Source organism: Octopus sinensis, linkage group LG6, assembly GCF_006345805.1.
Source record: "Octopus sinensis linkage group LG6, ASM634580v1, whole genome shotgun sequence".
In the NCBI taxonomy this organism is placed as follows: Eukaryota; Metazoa; Mollusca; class Cephalopoda; order Octopoda; family Octopodidae; genus Octopus; species Octopus sinensis.
The window spans coordinates 84,204,173-84,224,627 of NC_043002.1; the positions used below are offsets into that span (position 1 = coordinate 84,204,173).

At 41.4% G+C, this 20,455-nt stretch overlaps 1 protein-coding gene across 2 annotated transcripts in view; it reads left to right on the forward strand.

Annotated features, from left to right (window-relative positions):
* Window positions 1-20,455, forward strand: part of LOC115212912 (phosphatidylserine decarboxylase proenzyme, mitochondrial-like) — a 113,372-nt gene that overhangs the window by 2,417 nt on the left and 90,500 nt on the right. For both annotated transcript variants that reach the window (XM_029781731.2, XM_029781732.2), the window contains exons 2-3: window positions 4,861-4,980; window positions 6,641-6,774. In XM_029781731.2, coding sequence (XP_029637591.1) covers window positions 4,878-4,980; window positions 6,641-6,774 — 237 coding nt within the window. In that variant the 5' untranslated portion in view covers window positions 4,861-4,877. The remainder of the gene's footprint in view (window positions 1-4,860; window positions 4,981-6,640; window positions 6,775-20,455) is intronic.

Here is a 20,455-nt window from a genome sequence, read left to right on the forward strand (position 1 = left end):
ATGGGAAATGTTTAAGAAAAGTTAAACTTATACCAACATTTAAGAATGTACATTAAACATTCTCATGGATGTGTGTTGATATGATTTATGTGCTTTTTATGAATGCTGTTTTATGTTCCCAAAATGGAATGTTGCTCATTAGGTGTTGTATGGTAACTATGTTTATTTAAGGAGAGAGAAGTTGAATAAAGGGCAATTTAGCATTGACATTTCAATAATAGCGTTATAGTACATTTATATAAACACAGTCGCAAGAGAGAGAGAGAGAGAGAGAAAACGAAGTATTTCACTTTACAATTGCATGAAAACTGGAACGTTGACCAAATGTCCTCAGAAAAAGATATCACTGTCATCAGCATCATCATCATCCTTTAATGTCCGTTTTCCATACTGGCTTGGGTTGGACAGATTGACCAGATCTAGCAAGCTGGGGAGCTACACCAGGCTGCAGTCTGATTTGGCTTGGCTTCTACAGCTGTGACATTTTGTATCCAAGACACCTGATGTAAACAACACTGAGATCAAAGATGAAAAATGGGTAATGAGAGTGAATGCCATATTTCATGAGTTTTTGCTCCTTCATCAGATGACACCAGCTACTGGCAAAATTTCAAAGTCACTGACAATAAAATTAATAACATCTGACTCTTTAATTAATGTTCACATGTTTTATAATCTTATAACTACAAAACCATTGTCATCATTTAATGTCCGTTTTCCATGCTGGCATGTATATATATTAATAGTTATGACCAAGCTAATATGGCAGTCCAGAAATATAGGACAAATGCTGCCGTTGATTAGCTCCAAGAGGCCATCACCTCTAGCTAGCTATGTGACACAAATCAGCGGCAGCATTTGTCCTATATTTCTGGACTGCCATATTAGCTTGGCGATAACTATTAATATCCAGTACTGCTGCCATAGTCTCCTTTAGAGAGACTTAGAAATATTAATATATATATATATCTACAGTGCTGGATTTAGGACAAATGAGGCCCTGTTCTTGTTAAGTTATGGGTCTCCATTATGAGGCCCCTTATGTGGCCAGCTCACCCAAGCACAATGGCAAATCTGACACTGTATATATATATATATATTTTAGACTTTTGAAAGAATGTCAAATAATTCTGTTCTGCTTTTCTTGGACTGGATCTTGAAATACATATAAAAGTAATAATAATAGCATGTAATAATAATAATCATAGTATCATCATCATCGTTTAACGTCCGTTTTCCATGCTGGCATGGGTTGGATGGTTCGACTGGGGTCGAGAAAGCCAGGAGACTGCACCAGGCACCAGTCTGATCTGGCAATGTTTCTACAGCTGGATGCCCTTCCTAACACCAACCACTCCAAGAGTGTAGTGGGTGCTTTTTATGTACCACTGGCACAAGGGCCAGAGGGGGCTGGCATTGACCACGATCGGATGGTGCTTTTTACGTGCCACCAGCACAGGAGCCAGTCAAGGCAGTGCTGGCATCGGCCACATTTGGATGGTGCTTTTAATGTGCCACCGGCACAGAAGCTAGTTGGGGCGAAGGGGCTGGCATTGACCGTGTGCGGATGGTGCTTTTTATGTGCCACTGGTACGGGGACCACAACTGCAATTTCCATTTGATTGTGATTTCATTTCATTTTGATGTTGATGTACTTGACTCAATAGGTATCCTCAAGCACAGCATGTCACCCCACGATCCAAGGGTACCTTTTGAGTTGGGTGGTTATGTGACACTGGTGTAGGTTACAGCTGTGATCTCACTTTATTTGTCAGGTCTTCTCAGTCACAGCATATCTCCAGAGGTCTCTGTCTTTCTTCATTACCTCTGTGAGGCTCAATGTTCAAAGGTCATGCTTCACCATCTAATCCCATGTCTTTCTGGGTCTACCTCTACCCCGGATTCCTTCCACTGTTTGGGAGTGGCACTTCTTCACACTTCCTCATCCATTCGTAGTACATGACCATACTAACGCAAACGTCTCTCTTGCATGCCACATCCAATGCTTCTTATGTCCAACATTTCTCTCAGGGCACTTACACTCTGTCGTGTGTGCACACTGACATTACACATCCAGTGGATCATGCTAGCTTCATTTCTTTTGAACCTACGCATGTCTTCAGCAGTCAAGGTCCCTATTTCACTGCCATGAAGCATGAAAATGTCAAAGGCAACCTTTTGATTTTTTTTCTGTCCAAAAAGGATTTTCAACCTAACATTTACTTGCTGTTATTTATAGCTTTATATGTACTTCACGGTTCAATGCCAAAGAAAGATATATATACACTCGTGTGTGTTTCAAAAGCAAAACAATTAACGGGAGAGATGTCAACTATATAAGCTGCGTTGCAGGTAACCCATCTAAGAGAGCAGTATCTCTGAATAAGAACTAATGCAAGGTAAAAGAGGTTGCTTTAGTTCCACTGTAGATAACTTCTTTAGTGTCAGTGGCACAACAAAATGCACCCAGTCTATTCTGTAAATTGGTTGATCCTTTAGCATTTAACCCTTTTGTTACTAACCTGGCCAAAACCAGCTCTGGCTCTGAGTACAAATGTCTTGTTTTCAAAAGATCTGAATTAAAATCTTCCACCAAACCTTAGTCACAATTTATGTTCCTAACACCAGCTGAAAGATGACTAAGTTATTTTACTAAATTCTTTGTTATATATAAAATAATTGAAAGAAACACAGAGCATCTCAAAATAAATACATTAACGAAAGGGTTAAACCAGCTGTACCTGGCCCAAATATTCTACCTGTTTTATGCTCAAACTGGGTAGATTTGGCCTCTCACACCTACCTTTTAATGTCATTGCAAAAATAAACAATCATATCATTGAAATCTTTAAGCTAAGTGATGTTACATGACTAATTCAAAACAATGTGAATAAATAAGCATTACATTTGAAGAATAATCTAAATGTTAAAGGGTTAACATCATAAAAAACCTTAATAAATGAAAAATGCAACCAGCATAAATTGGAAATTTCTCTGTTGTGTACACCTTTAATTATTTTGGGGGATGGATGGAAAAACAGGTGCTAGTCTAGAGTAGTGGATGAGCAAGGTTGTTAGTACTTACTTACTTGTACTTGTGGCGACATTCACCCTGGGCGGGTTGAGTCGGCTTCTACTCATGGAAAAAGTTTCGTGGGAATACGTGGATTTCACAAGTGGTCCCCAACAATCCTGTATATGGAGACATCCTGTTTGCCGCAGATTGTCCGCAGACGCAGGGACAGAACGACTGAGGAGCCGCCGGTTGCTGAAGCAGACACTCCGAGGATTTTTACCAGAGCCCCGTCTGCCGGGTTGTGGCCCTAATACCACTCGGTGTCAGACCAATCTGCCTTGGGTGGCCCTACAAGGAACCGAAGTTCCCGACGGCATAGCTCTGACACTACCCGTTGCCAGCGTCCCCACCACGGTGAGGAGGAGATAGACTTTGGGGACGTTGTTAGTGTTGGATGACATTCCTTGTGGTATCTGCTCCAATTCTCTGTATCCTGATGGCAATGCAATACCTGCGATGAGACTTCTATCAAGCAGGATCAGTTCCTTACCTTTCTCTTTGACAACATTGGTGGCATAAAGAGGAGGTATTGTATGCATGGACAACTTTATCTTTTTATCTTTTACTTGTTTCAGTAATTGGACTGCAGCCATGCTGGGGTACCACCTTGAAGGGTTTAGTCAAACAAATTGACCCCAGCACTTATTTTTAAGTTTGGTACTCTTTCTGTCAGTCTCTTTTGCTGAACCACTAAGTTCTGGAGACGTAAACAAACCAACACCAGTTATCAAGTTGTGAGGGGATAAGCATAAAGACACACACACATACACAACAGGCTTCTGCACAGTTTCCTTCTATCAAATTTGCGCACAAGATATTGGTTGACCCAGGGCACAGTAGAAGACACCTGCCTGAGGTGCTGCACAGAGGGGCCAAACCTGAAACCATGTGGTTGCAAAGTATGCTTCTTAACTACTCAGCTTGGTCTTCCTTAACAAAGGAAAAAAGGAAATTACATAGGCTTGCATCTTAGGAATTTTCCCAGTACAGATTGTAAGACTATCTACAACTAACATTGAATACGGTCTCAATAGAACTAGAGCACATAGAATATAATATTTTTTAACCCCTTTCTTACAAATCTGCTTCATGCTGCCTTTGATTACAATTACAAAACTTCTTGGTTGAAAGTGTTCATATTTGAATTCAAACTTCTGCTTAATAATGCAAAAGTAGTTATTTTAAGGAATCTCTCCAAATTCTTGACTTTTTTTCAAAAATTACTTGAACTACATAGGTAATGTCTTTCATTAGAAATATGCTCACAAGAGCTAATCAGACTAACTGACTTATGAGAGGATTTCTGTTAGTTTTAAGTTCCTAAATGATGGAGGAAAACTAATTTTCTTTTCTTTTTTTTTTTTCTTGTTTTAACCATTTTGTGTCATAGAGCACACTAGTCTGTCCATGCATGCCATATTCCTTGGTTTCTTTGGATAGTTTATGTAGCATTTTGGATGGTTTTGTAGAAGAGGAAGGCAACTCCTAGCTGAACACACCTCAGTTTCTTGGAGAAAGAGAATACTATGAGTATTCCTCCACAACCCCCTCTGCACTGTGTTGCTGATTCTGAGAGAGAGAGAGAGGGTGGGAGAAGAATTGACTTCAGTATTTGACTGGTGCTTTATACATTGGCATCATGAAGGATGAAATGCAAAGTTATTTGTGCTCAGAATTCAAAGAACCAGAACAGTTATCAAAAGGCAGGTGTTTGACATTCTGTCAATTCAGTTGACTGCCAATTATATTTCTTTACTTATCTATAATTTTGTTTTTTTTTTCAGAAAACTAAAACCAAGCAATGATGTCTCTGCGATATTTAGTAGCTAAAACCTACCGTTCTCCTCTGTTGACCGTCAGACTCTTCACCAAACTGACTCAGACATGTAGGCTTCAGTCAACAAGTAAGTAGAACTTAGTGCTTTTTTTAAAAAAAAAGATGTTATTTGCATCTGTTTCTTGTAATTATATATTCAGAGAATGGTAGAGAACATGGTGGAAATATATGTAAATGATATGTGCTAGAATGTTTTTGGTCTTCATTTGAATGGCACTAAAATATCTGTGTTATAGTTTGACATCTATTTGTGTAAAACCCAATATCTCTCGCGGGCGAGGACCTGGAGAATGTGGAGTCTTTCATCTACTTGGGCTCAACAGTGATCCCAAATGGTCAGGGTGCAGCTGAGGTCGATCATTGCATCAATGCTGCTCGATCTGCCTTTGAACGCCTAAAGCGGTGTCTGTGGGACCGAAGGGAGATCTCATCGGTGACCAAAGGGCGAATATATCAGGCCATCGTTCATACAGTACTTCTCTATGTCTGTGAAACGTGGCCTATGCAGGTGGTCGATCAATGAAGGCTGGAAGTCTTCGACAATGACTTCCTCCAGTGCATTCTTCGCTGCCGTCGGGTGGATCGAGTTCCCACCGCCAATCTCTGACTTCACCTGTCTCTGTGGACACTTCCATCTGTCCTGCAACGGCGCTTGTGGTGGTTTGGCCATGCATGTAGGCGTCTGGTGGGTGAACTGAGCTGTGATGTCCTTCTCCCAACTCCACTTCCCAACTGGCGGAAACGCATGGGCGGGCAGCTGAAGACCTGGGTTACGACGATCAAGGAGGACCTCACGGGTCTGCTGGTGGTCAGCCTGCACCGATGGAACCGTGACTGGTTTGCTATCTCCAGTGAACTGGTGCAGGACTGTCGTGCGTGGGCTGCCATGGTTCGAGATGCCTCGAGGGTGGTAGAAGAAGCGGACTCAATGCGCCCAGGGTGAATGTCGCTACAAGTACAAGTAAGTAAGTAAAACCCACTAAGTTTCTTGTTTGTTACTACAGTTAATATGTAATGTTTCAAATGTGAGTTTGGCTGTTTGGTTAAGAAGCTTGCATCCCAGCCATGTGGTTTTGGGTTCAGTCTCACTGCATGGCAACTTGGGCAAGTGTTTTCTACTATGAGAGGTGCTGAAAAGTTCCTGACTTTCAGGATATCAGAAAAGGCCTGGCTGGAGGCCCAACCTTCTGAGTTCTTTTACAGGGCATAGAAAAACTGAAGGACCCCTGCAATGAGTATGTGAATATGAGAGGGGAATATGTTGAATAAAATCGTAATTAACTGATCCTCTTTTCTTTTACCTAAAGCCAAGAAATTTTCAGTAGCCCCTTGTATATGTGTGTGTGTATGTATGACAGGCTTCTTTTAGTTTCTGTCTACCAAATCCATTCACAAGGTTTGATTGGCCTGGGTCTATAGTAGAAGACACTTGTTCAAAGCACTGCACTGTGGGACTAAATCCAAGATGCTTGGAAGTAAGCTTCTTAACTACACAGAGGATAATCTAAGAGAAATACGCTGGTGGTTGGTTGTAGCTAAGCTAGAAATGAGTCATCTGAAGATTTGAAATGAGGTCATGACTTGTAATCTAAGGAAAGAGGTAAAACATATAGAGACAAGGGGGGTTTTAGAGACTAACATTTTGGGGAAAAAATAAAGTAAAAGTATTATCAAGAATAAATATTATCAGGTAAACAATAACAATTCGTTTTTATTCTTTGTTCAAGGCTCAACGAAACGACCCCAAAGAAGCCTTATTAAAAGAGTCACATTTGGTACTGTTTTTGGGGCAACTTGTATTTTTGGGTTTTACCAACTGAATATTGCTTATGGCGGCCCACAAGATCCATCTAACTTGAAAGTAAGCTGCTTTTCTTGTCTTTTTTTTTTTTAGTGTCTGTTTCTTCCATAGAAACTTTTAATCTTGAATTTATTTGCAATTGCAATGATATTTTTTTTAGGATGTACAGAATCACAAAAAACTGTTTCAAAAAATGCCTTGTGGTATCTCTTCCAACTCTTTACACTTTGATTTTCAAATCCTGCCAAGGTTAACTTTGTTGTTCATCTCTCCAGGACAAATAAAATAAAGTACTTGTTAAGTACAAGGGTCAGTGGTATTGACTAACCCCCTCCCACCCTTCCTTCAAAATTACTGGCTGTATGCATAAATTAGAAACAGTTATTCGAATATGAATGAGAAGCAGCCTGAGGAACTCTCGGAGTGGTTGGCATTAGGAAGGGCATCCAGCTGTAGAAACTCTGCCAGATCAAGATTGGAGTCTGGTGCAGCCATCTGGTTCGCCAGTCCTCAGTCAAATCGTCCAACCCATGCTAGCATGGAAATCGGATATTAAACGATGATGATGATGATGAATGCACACATATACAAGGTATGTGTTTTGCCAGTTCATGGGCAGGTTGTGATTCATAGGCATGAGAGAAAGTTTTCTCATCAATACTTCTGGTTTATGACTTCTAGGTGTTTTTGCACCAGGCGTATTGACAAGAAAGTTTTCTCTTGTGCCTATAAATCACAGCCTGCCCATGTATTGACAAATCACATACTTTGTATATGTGTGTTCAACATTGTTTAAGTTATGTTTATCCATCCATCTATTTTTGCTGCCTCTATTCCTGAGAGAGTCATGGGGCTTGAGTCCTCAGGCACCTCTTCCATACGGTCCTATCAGAAGCAACAACCATTAAACTTCACTGCTGGATTGCCAAACATAACCAACTGAAACTGTGGATATTATCCAACCATTTCACCCATTATCTACCCCTAGGTCTCCTGCTATTTGGCTTGACTTGAATCTGTCTTGTGACCCTTTTCTGCAGCATTCTAACCACATGTCCTTAGTACTGGAATTGTGACCTCTCAATGTTAAAAAGTAGAGAGACTCCCTGATTCCCAGACTATGCATCCTGTTGAGTAACAATACCCAGTGATCCTCATTTCCACTGCCTGTATTCACAATTGAACTTTTATCATTATTATGGAACAATATCATTTTTCTTGATTTACTTCACTCTGTTACTTAGGCTCATTACTGGCTCAGAATACCTGGTTTATATAAAATCCTCACCTTTTTATGTAGTAACTTGGGGAACATACCTTAATGCCACATATGATATCTCATGCCCTTTAGTGTAGCCTAGTAAAAAAAAAAAATTGGAATTTTGCATAAAAATACATTTATGTTGATTACATTCTATCATTTCCATGCCAGTGGCACATAAAAGGCACCATTCGAGTGTGATCATTACCAGTGTCACCTTACTGGCACTTGTGCCTGTGCTAGTAGGGTGCCAAGAGCACCATCCAAGCGTGATCGTTGCCAGAGCAGCCAACTGGCTTCCATACCCGTGGCACATAAAAGGGCACCATTCAAGCGTGATTGTTACCAATGTCACCTTATTGGCACCTGTGCCGGTGGCACGTGTAAAAAGATTCGAGCGAGGTCATTGCCAGTACCGCCTGACTGGCCCCCATGCCAGTGGCACATAAAAAGCACCCACTACACTCTCAAAGTGGTTGGCGTTAGGAAGGGCATCCAGCTGTAGAAACTCTGCCAGATCAAGATTGGAGTCTGGTGCAGCCATCTGGTTCGCCAGCCCTCAGTCAAAATCTTCCAACCCAAGCTAGCATGGAAAGCGGATGTGAAAGGTAGGAGAGTCCAGTTTGCTGGACATTGTTGTAGAGCTGAAAAAGAAGTAATTTCTACTCTTCTCCTCTGGAGGCCATCTACTCGCAATACCAGAGGGCGCACACTCTCCTACCCTGATGTAATCTCCAGGGATGTGGGCATCCAGCAACAGGACCTCTGTAATGCCATGATGGACCGTGAAGTCTGGCGTAGCATGGTAAATTCCATTGTCTCGACCACAGTCGAACAATGATGATGATGATGATGGATGTTAAACGATGATGATGATATAATTTTTTTTAAAGTTCTACAAAGATCAATTGACAGTTTTAATCCTTACTTTCATCATCATCATCATAACATTCACTTTTCCACACTTGCATGGATTGGACAGAATTTGCAGAGGTGGATTTTCTATGGCTGGATGCTCTTCCTGTTTCCAACCCTCACCTGTTTACAAGCAAGGTAATATGTCCCTACGATCAGACATATTTTCACAGAATATTAGAAACAAAGGACACTGCTTGTATGACAGTGACACTCACCTACTACTGTCATGTAATGCCATGGTAAGGAGACAGTAACACAGCCACATCTTTAACATTTACATTTCCTCAATAAATACCATTACATTTTTCAATATATTTATCTGATGTGAGGATGTTAGTGCTACAGCAAGGTGCAAAATACAATGAATATTGTATGGTGTAAATATGTCATTAATGTAACTATTAGTACAAGCTTTTTGTATGTTTGTATGTGATTAGACATGTTTAAGGTGGCCATTAGTTTTATAATAGCTTTGATCTACAATTCATTGAGACTTCTGAATATAAAGAATCATTACAAGAATGAAAAACATTGAAAGATAATGCTGGACACAGGTCTGAAGGAGATTATATGTTTTTATTTATTAAGACAGGTATTGAAGCTATACAAAAAGCCTAATCCAAACCAACTGGAGGGCATCTGTTTAAGCAAAATACAAGAGATGGCAATGAGTCCTGTGGGACTTAAAAAGAAGTTGGTTGTTGCAGAAGGAACTAAGTTTTTATATGAATCTTTGTCAGAAATATTTTTGAGTTCATTGTCAATTTATGAGGTTTTGTGATGAGTGGAGATATTGTGAGTTAGATACAATTGGCCAGGGTTATCGAAGTATTGAAGAGGAATGCCAATAAATCTTGTTAAAGGTGTGCAACATATATATATCGCATGAATCAAGAATGTTGGAACAGCTGCAGTTGGGAAATACGTCATTTGATGTATGTATAACAACAGTAATAAAAAGAAATGATATTGAGTTTTAAAAGAATCAATATTTTCCATGAAGTAGATATAGGAGTTGTCGATACTTACCAGCTGGCCAAAATTATGTTTCCTAACTGTACAAGCTGTGGTTATGAATATGCATTGTTAAAAGGGAAATGTCCTACATTTGAGAAAAATGAAAACGTAAATTGCAGAAACAAAAAGTTTATTGTCGAAAAGTGTAGAATTTATTGAACAAATTAATGATGAAAGCTCTGACACTGAAATAAATGTATTTACATTGATTTTACTGTACAGGACAAAGTGAAAAAAACCCCAAAAAAAAAAAAACCACAACTTTTTACTCATTAACAGAAATTAAATTCTTTTTCAAAATTTTAACTCTGAAGTATTTACCACCAAATTCAAATGCATAATGATAGTTATTTTCACTAAATTTTTCAATAAAAATAGATTGAACCATTGGCAGTATATTTCAATAAGAACATGGTAACAAAAGTTTAATTGAAACTACTAATATTTGAATGTCTCTTGCTATTGGGAACAGATGGAATATCCTTGTTGGCCGTCAGTGTTTGAATAGATAATTTTTTAAAGTAAGGAGTGGCTGTGCGGTAAGTAGCTTGCTTACCAACTACATGGTTCCGGGTTCATTCCCATGCGTGGCACCTTGGGCAAGTGTCTTCTATTATAGCGTTGGGCGGCGAGCTGGCAGAAACGTTAGCACACCAGGCGAAATGCGTAGCCGTATTTCGTCTGCCGTTACGTTCTGGGTTCAAATTCCGCCGAGGTCGACTTTACCTTTCATCCTTTCGGGGTCGATAAATTAAGTACCGGTTACGCACTGGGGTCGATGTAATCGACATAACCCGTTTGTCTGTCCTTGTTTGTCCCCTCTGTGTTTAGCCCCTTGTGGGTAGTAAAGAAATATATTATAGCGTTGGGCCAACCAAAGCCTTGTGAGTGGATTTAGTAGACGGAAACTGAAAGAAGCCCGTCGTATATATGTATATATATATATATATGTGTGTGTGTGTGTGTGTGTGTGTATGTTTGTATGTCTGTGTTTGTCCCCCCCCAACATCGCTTGACAACCAATGCTGGTGTGTTTACGTCCCCGTAACTTAGCGGTTCGGCAAAAGAGACCGATAGAATAAGTACTAGGCTTACAAAGAATAAGCTCTGGGGTCGATTTGGTCGACTATAAAGGCAGTGCTCCAGCATGGTCGCAGTCAAATGACTGAAACCAGTAAAAGAGTTATAATCTTGAATAGCACACTGTCCAAGTTGACAATATTTTCTGCTCCAAAATTAATCAATAATAAACTAATATATATATATAAAACAACTGTATCAATTAATCCATTTGTCCCTAATGCAACCATTTTGAGCGACCGTAATCCAGGATCTTTTCGATCTGGTTGAAAAATGTCTGAATATAATTGTAAGAGTTACCTCCTTTTGAAATTTCAGAGTTACTTGCCTTAAGGTTATTTATTTATTTATCTTTTGTTGTTGTTGTGGTTCTTCTTCACTTCCTCCGCCGCCGATGTCGATTTTGACTTTCATCCTTTCGTGGTCGATAAATTAAGTACCAGTCTTCAACTGGAGGTCGATGTAATCAACTAGTCGCCTTCCTAAATTTCAGGCCTCGTGCCTTTAGTAGAAAGAAATATTATTATTATTAGGCGGCGAGCTGGCAGAACCGTTAGCACGCCGGGCGAAATGCGTAACCGTGTTTCGTATGCTGTTTACGTTCTGAGTTCAAATTCCGCCGAGGTCGACTTTGCCTTTCGATTAAATAAGTACCAGTCACACACTGGGGTCGATATAATCGACTTAATCCGTTTGTCAGTCCTTGTTTGTCCTCTCTGTGTTTAGCCCATTGTGGGTAGTAAAGAAATAGGTATTTCGTCCGTCTTTACGTTCTGAATTCAAATTCTCCTGAAGCTGACTTTACCTTTCATGCTTTTGGGTTCGATAAATTAAGTGCCAGTTACGCACTGGGGTCAATGTAATCGACTAGCTCCCTTTCCCCAAATTTCAGGCCTTGTGCCTACAGCGGAAAGGATTATTATTATTATTATCATTGAGTGAGAGAGCAGTTCATGCCATCAAAGTGACACTGGGGTAAAATATACAAAGCCCAATATACCCATCATGACTACCCGTCTGATAAGAGTACACCAGGCACATGCATCACAACCATATGTGCACGACATGGTGATCTCATATCAAGATAAACAGCACATGACCTTGCAGGTGGGCCTCAGTTAGAATTTTCTTCAGGTTGAGTAGCCCATCCCACTCAAAAGGTCCCTGAATAAGGGTTGTTTAAGGATGTTGAAAGAACCACCCATGTTTCCAGAGGTGAATTATTCAAACCCCAAAGAATCCCTCTCAACACATGGCTATGATGCTCCCCTACTACTTCTGCTCGTGATCAGAGATGCACATATCGTCAGCCACTAAGGGACATGCTCAACTGATTAAGGTCAAGCAACTGACAAGCAAATCTGTGGTATTGAGCAGAATATTTGCTGTAGCCCATCTTTTATACCAAGACAAAACAATGTACATGATAACACTTCCAATCAGTTAAGATCAGAAGCCATGAGAGCCACTGCCTGGTACTGCATCAGGGCATTTATTATTATTATTATTATTATTTCATGACATTCCCATAGAGATTAAGAAACACGGTCAGATAGGTCCGTATTTCTCAAGCTGATTGACTGTTGTGTTGTACACAGTAGCTTCTGAGTGTCACATGTCTTAAATATAGGGAGATTGGGTAACAAGGTCATCAAGAAGTTGGAAACTGATTTTATATATATGTGTGTGTGTGTGGTGTGTGTGTAACCCAAATATGAAATAGAAGCAATGCTAATGTGATAAACATGATCAACCAAGTGTACTCAACGTACACTCCTTGTGTAGATGCTGGTTGGAGTAAAAAATTTATATATATATATATATATATATATTGTAGGTGTAGGAGTGGCTGTGTGGTAAGTAGCTTGCTTACCAACCACATGGTTCCAGGTTCAGTCCCACTGTGTGGCAGCTTGAGCAAGTATCTTCTACTATAGCCTCGGGTTGACCAAAGCCTTGTGAGTGGATTTGTTAGACGGAAACTGAAAGAAGCCCGTCGTGTATATGTATATATATATATATATACACTGACGGGGTTGGAGGCGTGGGTATACTTATCGCTGAGAAATGGGTAGATAAAGTAATTGAGGTAATCAGAGTATGCGACAGAATACTTAAGATTAGATTAGCGCTTCATCATAGTTTAGCAACCATTATATCAGCCTATGCTCCTCAGTCGGGGCTACCTGATGGACAGAAAGACCGATTCTATGACACTCTACTGCAGACTACCTCGTAGGAAACCTACCAGCCACCTAGTCACCTACCGATTGGGCCAACATACCAGCCAAATTGACTACATCCTTGCCAGGCAAAGGGAGAGATGGCTACTTATAAATGCCAAAACCTTCCCAGGCGAAGAATGCACCCCACAACATAGACTGGTAGTTAGTGACTTTAGGATCAGGAGTAGGAGGACAACCAGAAGACCAACATGGAGAAGAAGGATCTGGAAGCTTAAGGATCCTGTGAATGGACAGAGATTTAGAGACATGTTACTTGAAGCCTTTGACGAAGTAGAAGGGGATGGTGTATCACATGGGGTAGAGGACAACTGGACGTTTCTAAGGGACAACCTGCTGAGAGCCACTGACCAGATCTGTGGCTGGTGCAAAGTCCCCTCTCGTCCCAAGGTAACGTGGTGGTGGAACAGTGTCGTAGACAGGGCTATTAGAGAAAAGAGACAGACTTGGAAGCACTGGAAGAATGGTGGTAGCAGGGAATTGTATCAGACTGCTAAAAGGGAAGCTAGGAGACAGGTCTATCTAGCCAGAGGGGAAGCAGATAAGAAAAAATTTGCCAATGTTCTGCGCCGTGAGGACCAAAGACTGGAGGTGTTTCGCGTTGCAAGACAGTGTGTGAGAGAGAATTGTGATGTGGTTGGAGAGAAGTGTGTTCGCATGGAAGATGGTTCACTTGCGCTAAACGAGGATGCAAAGAGAGAGGCTTGGAGACGCCACTATGAAAGGTTGCTGAATAAAGAAAATGAATGGGATAAAGAGAGTCTGCCGAACGTTGACCCAACAGAGGGACCAGCTATCAGGGTTGATAGTTCCTTAGTAGTTAAGGCAATTAGAAGCATGAAGACAGGGAAAGCCCCAGGCCCATCAGGTATCACTGCAGAGATGCTCAAAATATCTGGTAGTGTCGGCTATAGCCTAGTCACCTGTATAGTTAATCACGTGATACATGAAGGAGTCATACCCAATGACTGGTGTAGCAGCATAATAGTCAACTGCTACAAAGGTAAAGGTGATGCCCTAGATACAAATAATTACAGAGGTATCAAGCTGTTGGATCAGGTGATGAAGGTTACAGAGAGGGTCATAAGCCAACTAATTAGAGAGAGAGTTAGTTTAGATGAGATGCAGTTTGGTTTCGTGCCAGGGAAAAGTACCACTGATGCTATATTCCTGGTAAGGCAGCTGCAGGAGAAATACCTAGCCAAAGATAAGGCCCTGTACCTGGCTTTTGTTGACATGGAGAAAGCCTTCGACAGGGTCCCCCGATTCCTCATATGGTGGTCACTGAGGAAACTAGGAATAGAAGAATGGTTAGTGAGAGCTGTGCAAGCCATGTACAGGGACGCTGCTAGTAAGGTGAGGGTTGGAAATGAGTACAGTGAAGAATTCCGGGTAGAGGTAGGGGTCCACCAAGGCTCAGTCCTCAGCCCCCTCCTATTTATCATAGTCCTCCAGGCAATAACGGAGGAATTCAAGACAGGATGCCCCTGGGAGCTCCTCTATGCTGATGACCTTGCTCTAATTGCTGAGTCATTATCAGAACTGGAGAAGAAGTTTCAGGTGTGGAAGCATGGTTTAGAATCGAAGGGCCTTAGAGTCAACCTAGCTAAAACCAAAGTCCTAATAAGTAGGAAGGTAGACAAATCACAAACGCCTTCAGGTAGATGGCCCTGCTCGATCTGTAGAAAAGGTGTAGGTAGAAACTCTATAAGATGCACCAAGTGTAAGCTATGGACACATAAGAGGTGCAGCAATGTCATAGGAAGGCTAACTAGGAAGATGGTTTTTGTATGTGGCAGATGCTCGGGAGCATTAACCTCTGAAAATCTGCAGAAAACAACTTCCGTCACTTTCCAGGGGGAAAAACTAGAAGTAGTTGATAGCTTCCGTTATCTTGGTGACCAAGTCAGTAGTGGGGGTGGGTGTGCTGAAAATGTAACGGCTAGAGTAAGAATAGCCTGGGCAAAGTTTAGGGAGCTCTTACCTCTGTTGGTGACTAAAGGCCTCTCGCTCAGAGTAAAAGGCAGACTGTATGATTCATGTGTACGAACAGCCATGCTACATGGCAGTGAAACATGGGCCGTGACTGCTGAGGACATGCGTAAGCTCGCGAGAAATGAAGCTAGTATGCTCCGTTGGATGTGTAATGTCAGTGTTCATAGTCGACAGAGTGTAAGTACCTTGAGAGAAAAGTTGGACCTAAGAGGAATCAGATGTTGTGTGCAAGAGAGACGATTGCGCTGGTATGGTCATGTGGTGAGAATGGACGAAGATAGGTGTGTGAAAAAGTGCCACACCCTGGCAGTTGAGGGGACCTGTGGAAGAGGTAGACCCAGGAAAACCTGGGTCGAGGTGGTGAAGCACGACCTTCGAACTCTAGGTCTCACCAAGGAAATGACCAGAGACCGAGACCTATGGAAGTATGCTGTGCGTGAGAAGACCCGGCAAGACCAGTGAGAACAATCAAAATCAAATCATATATCAGAAAGCAGGGGTTAAGTGACCCATCCGTTCGTGTCCGCTGTCAGCCTCGTCTGGCACCCGTGCCGGTGATACATAAAAGCACCATTCGCTCATGGCCGTTTGCCAGCTCTGCCTGGCCCCGTGTCGGTGGCACATAAAAGCACCATCCGTTCGTGTTCGTTGCCAGCCTCGCCTGGCCCCGTGCCGGTGACACGTAAAAGCACCGTCCATTCGTGGCCGTTTGCCAGCTCTGTCTGGCCCCGTGTTGGTGGCACGTAAAAGCACCATCCGTCCGTGTCCGTTGCCAGCCTCGGCTGGTCCCCGTGCCGGTGACACGTAAAAGCACCGTCCGCCCGTGGCCGTTTGCCAGCTCTGTCTGGCAACCGTGTCGGTGGCACGTATAAGCACCATCCGTTTGCGTCCGTTGCCAGCCTTGGCTGGCCCCCGTGCCGGTGACACGTAAAAGCACCGTCCGTTCGTGGTCGGTTGCCAGCTCTGTCTGGCCCCGTGTCGGTGGCACGTAAAAGCACCATCCGTTTGTGTCCGTTGCCAGCATCGCCTGGCCCTGTGCCGGTGACACGTAAAAGCACCATCCGTTCGTGGCCGTTCGCCAGCTCTGTCTGGCACCTGTGCAGGTGGCACGTAAAAAACACCCACTACACTCGCGGAGTGGTTGGCGTTAGGAAGGGCATCCAGCCGTAGAAACACTGCCAGATCTGACTGGGCCTGACGAAGCCTTCCAGCTTCACAGACCCCAGTTGACCCGTCCAACCCATGCTAGCATGGAAAGCGGACGCTAAACGATGATGATGATATATATATATATATATGTTTGTGTGTGTATATGTTTGTGTATCTGAGTTTGTCCCACCCCCCAACATCATTTGACAACTGATGCTGGTGTGTTTATGTCCCCGTAACTTAGCTGTTTGGTAAAAGAGACCGATACAAAGGATAAGTCCTGGGGTCGATTTGCTCAGCTTAAGGCGGTGCTCAAGCATGGCCACAGTCACATGACTGAAACAAGTAAAAGAGTAAAAGAGATATTAGGTTGTCCAGAAAGATCTGAGCATTTTGAAGGTAAATCTTTTAATGCTTCATTGACCACACCTAAAACATAACACAGTTAAAACTTTGGCGTTACTTCAAGTGGTAGTGCATCCCTTCTTTATTCCTGACTAAAAATAAATTTATCTTTCATTCCAGTTACCTTTTATTGACATTTGAAACGGATAGCCAAAAATTTCATATTTGTGTTGTAATGTCTTCTTTTTTTAAAAAAAAGTAGAAAATGCTACAAAGACTGGCAAAAACATTTGCGAAGTTTATGGTGATGATACTGTAGGTGAATCAATTGTTCAAAGATGGTTTCCAAAATTTTAAGCCGGTGACTTTAGTTTGGAAGATGACAGTTGCTGTGGAAGACCTTCAAAATTGGATGCAGATGTTTTGAAAGCAAAAATTGAAGAAAACTCAAATATAATGACTAGGGAACTTGCTGAGGAGTTGGAAGTTTGTAGAAGTACAGCTCATGAACACCTAGTGAAGCTAGGATATGTTTTTTTGCTATAACATATGGTTCCTTAACAAACTCTCAGAAAAATATTGCTTGAGTTGGTATTCTGTTTGTGATATACTTTTGAAATGGAATGAAAGCATGCCTTTTTTGAAACAACTTGTGACTGGAGAAGAAAAATGGTGTATGAAAACGTATTGTGAAAAAGATCCTGAAGTTTGCGTAAGGATCCCCCAAAACAACAATCAAGGGTGAATTGCCATGCCATAAAAGCTATGCTTTATGTTTGGTGGGATCATAAATGCATTATTTATTATTAGGCACAGAAGTGGCTGTGCGGTAAGTAGCTTGCTTACCAACCACATGGTTCCAGGTTCATTCCCGCTGTGTGGCACCTTGGGCAAGTGTCTTCTGCTATAGCCTCGGGCCGACCAAAGCCTTGTGAGTGGATTTGGTTGATAGAAACTGAAAGAAACCCGTCGTATATATATGTGTGTGTGTGTATATGTTTGTGCATCTGTTTGTCCCCCCCAACATCGCTTGACAACTGATGCTGGTGTGTTTACATCCCCGTGACTTAGCGGTTCGGCAAAAGAGACCGATAGAATAAGTACTAGGCTTACAAAGAATAAGTCCTGGGGTTGATTTGCTTGACTAAAGGCGGTGCTCCAGCATGGCCACAGTCAAAAGACTGAAACAAGTAAAAGAGTAAAAAGAGTAAAGAGAGCTAATAATTATATGTATGTATATATATATATATATATATATACACACACACACACTTCCATGTTATGCATATATAAAAATAAGTATTTATAGCAAGGGACATAAGCATTTATGATTACACAAAATGTGTGTGTGCATGTATAAATACACACATACACATTCATGTGCACACACACACAGTGGCTCAAGTGTTGCACTCGTGATTGAAAGAGATAGTGGTTATGATTCTCAGACCAGGAACTGTGTTGTGTTCTTGAGCAAAGCACTTCACTTCACTTCATGTTGCTTTGCCATCACATTGGCACACTTGTGCATGCATAGAGGCTATGTTTATTTGATGGAGAGAATGAGCTTGTGTGTAACACAAACATTTGATCACTATAAACAAGCCATTATGCAAATATAAATATATCTATATTTTTATTTTTTTTTTTGCAAACAGCCTGTAGACACAAGTGCTACAAGTTGAAAGTCATGCATACCAGATGCTAGGAAGTTTTTGGTGTCGTCAGGAGAGAATGCATGCTATTTCAAGGCCTTCCTCTCTATAACATCATTGTTTGTACATTGACCATTATGTTCACTAAATAGAATTGGTAATAAGTTAGGTTCTTTTGGTGTGTTTTCTACTAATCTGACCTCTGCTATGCTCACTATGGACTTTGTTTTTCTGAAAATAGGTTTGGTGATAGGGTATAAATTACCTTTACAAATTGAAGTTCTGAAGTGTGGAAGTTGGAAAGATAATTTATGGACACCTTTTTGTCTTGAGGGTGGGGGTGGAAGAAAGCTAAAACAACACATGGAGTGGGAGTAATTGATAGTTAGATGCTGAATGCAGGCAAATTTAGTGTATGAAATGTAAACAAACATGCATACACAAATACATATTCACACACTGACACACACTCTTAAATATGTATATGTATGTGCATGCATTGATGTATATAAATATGTATGTATGAATGTATATATACACACACAGACACATACACATACATATAAATGTATACATATATATATATATATATATATATATATATATATATATATATATATATATAAATGCATTCACATATATTTAAATATGTGTAATAAGAAGCTTGCTTTCCAACCACATGGTTCTGAATTCAGTCCCACTGCATGGCACCTTGGGCAAGTGCCTTCTACTATAGCCTTGAGCCGACCAAAGCCTTGTCAGTGGATTTGGTAGATGGAAACCAAAAGAAGCACATTGTATGTGCGTGTATACCAGCAGTCATCTCTCTTGCACATTACATCCGATGCTTCTTATGCCGAACATTTCTCTTAGGGTGCTTACACTCTGTCGTGTATGCACACTGACATTACACATCCAGCGGATCATACTAGCTTCATTTCTTTCAAGCCTACACATATCCTCAGTAGTCATGGCCCATGTTTCACTGCCATGTGGCATAGCAGTTTGCACACATGCATAATACAGTCTACTTTTCATCCTGAGCGAGAGGCACTTAGTTGCCAGCAGAGGTAGGAGCTCCCTGAACTTTACCCAGGCTATTCTTATTCTAGCCACTACACTCTCAGAGCAACCACCCCCACTACAGACTTGGGCACCTGGGTAGCGGAAGTTATTTATTACTTCTAGTTTCTCCCCCTGGCATGTGATGGTATCTGTTTTCTGTATATCCCCTGTGTTTAATGCCTCAGTGCATCTGCCACACAAAAACTATTTTCCCAGTTAGCCTTCCTTTGATATTGCTGCACCTTTTATGTGTCCATAGTTTACACCAGGTATATCTTATGGAGTTTCTATCCACGCCATTTCTACAGATTGAGCAGGGCCATCTACCTGAAGGGGTTTGTGACTTGTCAGCCTTCCTACTTACTAAGACTTTTGTTTTTGCTAGGTTAACCCTAATTCTAGACCTTGCTTCCACACCCTAAACTTTGTCTCTAGTTCTGGCAGTGACTCACCTATTAGAGTAAGGTCATCAGTATAGAGGAACTCCTAGAGGCATCCTGTTTTGAATTCATCTGTTGTTGCCTGGAGGACTATAATGAATAAGAGGGGGCTGAGGACTGATCCTTGGTAAACCCCTATATACACGATGGGTTTCTTTCAGTTTCTATCTACCAAATCCACTTCCAAAGCTTTGGTTGGCCCAAGGCTATAGTAAAAGACACTTGTCCAAGGTGCCACACAGTGGAACTGAACCCAGCGCTATGTGGTTGGGAGGCAAGTTTCTTACAACAAAACCATGCCTATTTACTTCATTGAGCTGCTTCTAACATGAAAGGGACCCTCTCTTGTGAAATACAGACTACATATATAAAAAGCATGATACCTTGTGGTAGTGAGACATAGACACCAAATATGGAAAATCTGTGAAGGCTGGAGATAAATGCCATAAGATGTATGCTGGACATATAATGTTTACCGTTATAAGAGGATGAGTTGAGAGAATAGTTAGGCTTTGAAGCCATCAAGCAAAGTGTGGAGGAGAGTTGTCTGCACTGGCGTGGATATGTGATACA